This window comes from Hyalella azteca, unplaced genomic scaffold (assembly GCF_000764305.2).
Source record: "Hyalella azteca isolate HAZT.00-mixed unplaced genomic scaffold, Hazt_2.0.2 contig4153, whole genome shotgun sequence".
NCBI classification, from domain to species: domain Eukaryota; kingdom Metazoa; phylum Arthropoda; class Malacostraca; order Amphipoda; family Hyalellidae; genus Hyalella; species Hyalella azteca.
This window is the reverse complement of record NW_025934378.1, coordinates 134,838-139,739: the sequence shown is the minus strand read 5'-3', so window position 1 is coordinate 139,739 and position 4,902 is coordinate 134,838. Positions and strand designations below refer to the sequence as shown.

The following is a 4,902-nucleotide window of genomic DNA, read 5'->3' as shown; positions in this document are numbered from 1 at the left end:
CTGTAATGCAACAAAGAAAATAATGGCACCGTTACAATGTATTCAATAGCGCATTTAGGATTCGAAATTAGACATTTTAAGGTAGGATTCTGTACAGCCATTTTTGCCAATTACATATTGAGAAATTTTTAACAATATATTTCTTAATTTCAAGCGGTTTATCAAATGATTCAAGTAACGGAAGTCATTTCAATAATGAGAGAGTAATGTTAGCTTTAAATCGACAAGCATGAAAATGAGCATGGAGGCATGCATGAAAACGAGCATGAAGGCATACATAAAGGACAGCATGACGGCGAGCAAACACATGAACCTGGTCATATGTACGAGAGCAAACCTTGACGTGGGCTGCGAGTGGCTTCTGCTGGGGCGTGGTGGCGTTGGCCCAGGGCGCGATGGGCGTAAGGTTGCCCTTAGGGCGGCCAGGCTTCACGAGCTGCCGGACACGCTTAATGATGACGTCCTCCGCCAGGCCGGACAGGCGGTTGTTGTTGCTCTGGCGCACCTCCGAGATGGCGCTCAATATCGATTCCCTGCCACCAGAAAACTCGTATAAGATTCCGCTTTTGAAGCGATTGGCGTACTGAGTACGCCAATCAAAGAAATTTTTTAATGAAGTTGCTCATCATTTCATTATAATTAATTCAATTCATTTGAGTATAATTCACAGTTCTTTATTAAGACTATTTTTGAAATAAATAAGAGGCAATCAAGTAAAGGAAACGAACTAATAGACAAGAAAAATCCAGAATTTTTCAAGAAATTCGTGAACATGATACACGCGAAACATAAACACTGACACTAATAAAAACAAACATCAGGTTTATAAAAAAGTGGAAGTATATAATTTAGATAATATTTGAAACGGCTTCAAACAAGCATTTTTTCAATAGCCTCGTCAGAGCCCGTCAAAAGAATTTCATAAAAAAACTCACATAAATTATCGTGAATCAAGAATCGAAAAAAAATATTGAAACAAATACGGTAGATAGGAAAACGATCAGGAGTAACAATGAACGTGAGTGAAGTAAAATGGCTTCACATGGATAGATCTGATTTAATATTTTATACATTTAGGTTTAATATTCTAAAAAACAGCACGGACAACATCAGCGAAAACATGGCTCCTTGTTCGTTTATAACAAAATTGACACCCCACAAGCCAAGTGAATGATTAGAACAACGAAACGAATTGGCAGTACCTTGAATAGTCAGGCCCGAACTGCGCTTGACAGATGTCGGCGAGACGCTCGTGGCTGCGCTTGACAGACACATCGGGGACCCTGCAATGGCGGTACACGGTGAGGTTTGTTGGAGGATAGACGGTAATGTTGATACGGGGATACGCGGTAAGCTCCGCTAGAAAGATACACGGTAAGCTCATCTAGAAAAGATACACGGTAAACTCAGCTGCAGATGATACACGGTAAACTCAGCTAAAAAATATACACGGTAAACTCAGCTGCAGATGATACACGGTAAACGCAGCTAAAAAAGATACACTGTAAACTCAGCTGCAGATGATACACGGTAAGCTCATCTAGAAAAGATACACGGTAAGCTCAGCTGCTGAGGATACGCGGTAAGCTCAGCTCGAGAAGAACCACTGAATTATTAGGAAAAGGTAGCGACAATGTGAATGAATTCAAAGAAGGTATGAGAACTGACGTCACAGGAAGCATTATTAGAGATGGGCGATTGGTGTGTGGTTGAAAACATTTATTTTTCTTATTTTACATAATTGAGATGATTTCCTCGTGGCACGAACGTGTTTAACGTGGATCTGTTGTCATGAACGAAGCCCAAGTACCTATTTGACAGTAATCTTGTTTCACAACGGAAAACTTAGAATAATAATGAGCTGGTTGGCTGTAGTTCAGTGGTACAAATGGTCAAGATATAAAGGCTGCTGATTCGAGGTTTCGGGACTCCGGCTCGGTTGCAAACTTCCTTTGTTGTCATTAGGGAGGCAAAGAACAGGTGTATAGGGCGGCGCCTTAGTGTGGTCGTTGGCAGTGCTCAAAATAAACCTCACGTAACTGTGACCAAAGGGATTTTATTGTCATTATAAAAGTGCTAGAAATTGGAGACGTCCTCTCACTTTGATGCAGAAGCAGCGCGGGGAGGCGCAGTAAACTTTTGGACGGGTGGAGCAGCAGAAGCAGCAGCCGCAGTGTTCTGGAAAAAAAACAATACTCCACTTTATCAATAAATAATATCCAAATCCTTGACGCATTATTATTTAATAGAATAACTGAAAACTGAAAAACCTGGGCTAATTGAGCGTATAATAAAACTAGACATTGAGCGTATAATAAAAGTTGTTTCCGAAGAGCATGATTTCACTTCATTGCGCCTGATGTTCCTGTCCAACAATGATATCAGAAACAGTGAAATATTTGCAAATAAATGAGTTCCTCACATGAACGACTAAAAGAATAACTAAACAAACGCTTGACAAAACGTGAAGTCAAGAGTATAAATAATAACTGACGCGGAAACATATTGAAGCATCTTTCACTGCTACACCTGCTTCAGTTCGCTCCTTTATAATGAAGGTCTAACCTGAAGAGCGTTAGGTATCGCCCCAAACTGAGAGAGCTGGGAATGATTGTGCGAAGACTGGGCAGCCGTGGTGGGCTTCCCTCGCGACGAAGCAACGCTCGTCAAGGGCGTCTGTGCACTGGCAGGGGGCGCCACAAGATTACCGTTCTTGGCCTTCACGTCGTTTACAAGCTTGACAAGATCATTGGAAGCATCCGCATCCTTCTGCGGCATGGCCGGTATTGAAGACATCGTTGACGTTGGACGCTGTTCAAGAACAACCTTCGGTGTGCTATAATCCACCTTATTATCTGGAGCAGAATATTCCGAACTCTCCGGATAAAACATTCTCAAGTTCACAAACGAATTAGTTACAGTAACCATTGATTTTGTGAACTCGGTGGGGTCTACATCGCCATCAAGAGAAAATATTTTATCTTTTGCTGAGCTGTTAGAAAGCGACCCTGATGCTACGCTAGTTCCATCAGCGACAGAGATCTTTGCGGGCGCTGGTGGAGCGAGGCTTGATGCACTCGAGGCTGCAGATCTGATGTCCAAAATAGACGAGCCGAACATCACAGGCTGTTGAAGAAAATAGTAGAAATTATTTATGGATCATAGCGAAATGAACAAAAATTTTCATAAGGTAACGATAAAAACAACGACACAGCGAATTTAACACGTTGACTACGGAGTGGTACATATGCGTACCACGAAATCTATTTCTCCAGTTCGTAGTGGTACATAATTAAGGTTGCCTAAAATCGGCCAAATCCGAGAACAAAAAAGGCCAAAAAAAGGCCGATAACTCAATATATACTAGTTTATTTGTAGCTTCTGCTATAAAAATTCCATTTATTTTCTTTTTGCAGTATTTAAAATTTAATTAGGAAGTACCCCTATCATAAATTTAAGCCGGCCAACGCAATTGATAAAAACTAAATCACTGAATTTGTCCGGAAAAAATGACCGTCTGGCAAAACTGTTTAAAAACGGTACAAAAAATGAAATAATAGTACAAGAAGACAATCGTAGTCAACGTGTTAAGAATGTCACATGGTAATGGTAAGCTAGCAGTATGTTTTGCATCTTTAAGTATTGGCTGACAAAATTTAATTGCAGAAACTTTCCAGGGTATGTAAATACAGATTACTACGAAATTGCACTAACATCTGGGATTATTTTGCACCCGTGAAGATAGGCTTTTGCATCGTAAACAATTTAGTAGCATTTATTGAAGCGAGTGTTATTTATATTTATACATATAATTTATTTTTACTTCTTTTTATACAATTGGGTGAACTAACCGCAGAGCTGTGCGTTTGCAGAACCTTAAGGCACACTTGCTTTGATTTATATGTGACCAAAGCAACTCCAGGCGCAGGCAGCATCACAGCAGATTCTACTTCACCAAATTTGGAGAAGAGATTCTGCGCAATGTGGGAACATACAAACTGGCAGTCGCACTAAATCTTAACGCATACAGGAAACGCGTGAACAACTCACTACACAATAAGGGTGTAATAATTCCAAAGTAAGCCATAGGTTACACTCCTGGGGCGCAACATGCGAGTAGATTCATGCGTGCCAGAAAAAAATTTACAACGAAGATCGGGTGAGAAATTGTCACACTGTAGTAGAGTAGAAATTTAGTGGGTCGAGATACGCCTAAGTATTGAAATAAAGAAAGACATTTGTTAACTTTTCACAAAGGAGTTACGTCTAACCCAAATATACTAATATTCTAAAAATATTATAATATTTCTTATAAGATGCATACGGTAGCACAACACACATCACACAGAGACGCCATCGTCAGTGAGCTTCAAATGAAAATTTTTTAATAAAGACGACGATGCAGAGTAGCGGGTGGCTTACCTTGACCTCTTCGCCTGTGATGGTCGGAGGCAGCGTGCCCACAGTGATTTGACGATCTAATAAAATATGAAAAATCTCAGTAAATACGAAGAATTTCTATCAGTAAATATGGACATGAGTAGGAAAGTACTTGAAGGATACAACTGAAAGGAAAAGAGAAGCATTCTACCGCATTACGTCAAAAATATCAAAACGCATACCTTATATCGATATTTTTCTAACATTGGGATAGTTACTGGCGTTTGACTGTATGACCGAAGAGCCATCAGGGAAATGTACACTATTACTACGAACACCCAGTATACGAGAAGTCGATAGCAGCAGACCGCTGACGTATCTAAGCTGAAGCGCTTGAACGAGTAAGTTTGACTGAGAAAAATGATACGCCACTGGCGCTCAAGACTCGAAACTACCCAAAGCTGGAGAAGTCATAAGTGATCCTTTGTTCCTTGAAGGTTTTCAAGATCTAGGTGTATTGAA

The 4,902-nt window shown here is 40.3% G+C and overlaps 1 protein-coding gene across 1 annotated transcript in view; it reads right to left on the bottom strand.

Moving 5' to 3' along the window:
• Window positions 1-4,902, bottom strand: part of LOC108671383 — a 47,325-nt gene that overhangs the window by 2,256 nt on the left and 40,167 nt on the right. Inside the window, exons 25-30 of the mRNA XM_018158924.2 lie at window positions 4,423-4,478; window positions 3,852-3,974; window positions 2,566-3,126; window positions 2,102-2,178; window positions 1,203-1,283; window positions 338-533 (exon numbers count right to left, since the gene is read on the bottom strand). Coding sequence (XP_018014413.1) covers window positions 338-533; window positions 1,203-1,283; window positions 2,102-2,178; window positions 2,566-3,126; window positions 3,852-3,974; window positions 4,423-4,478 — 1,094 coding nt within the window. The remainder of the gene's footprint in view (window positions 1-337; window positions 534-1,202; window positions 1,284-2,101; window positions 2,179-2,565; window positions 3,127-3,851; window positions 3,975-4,422; window positions 4,479-4,902) is intronic.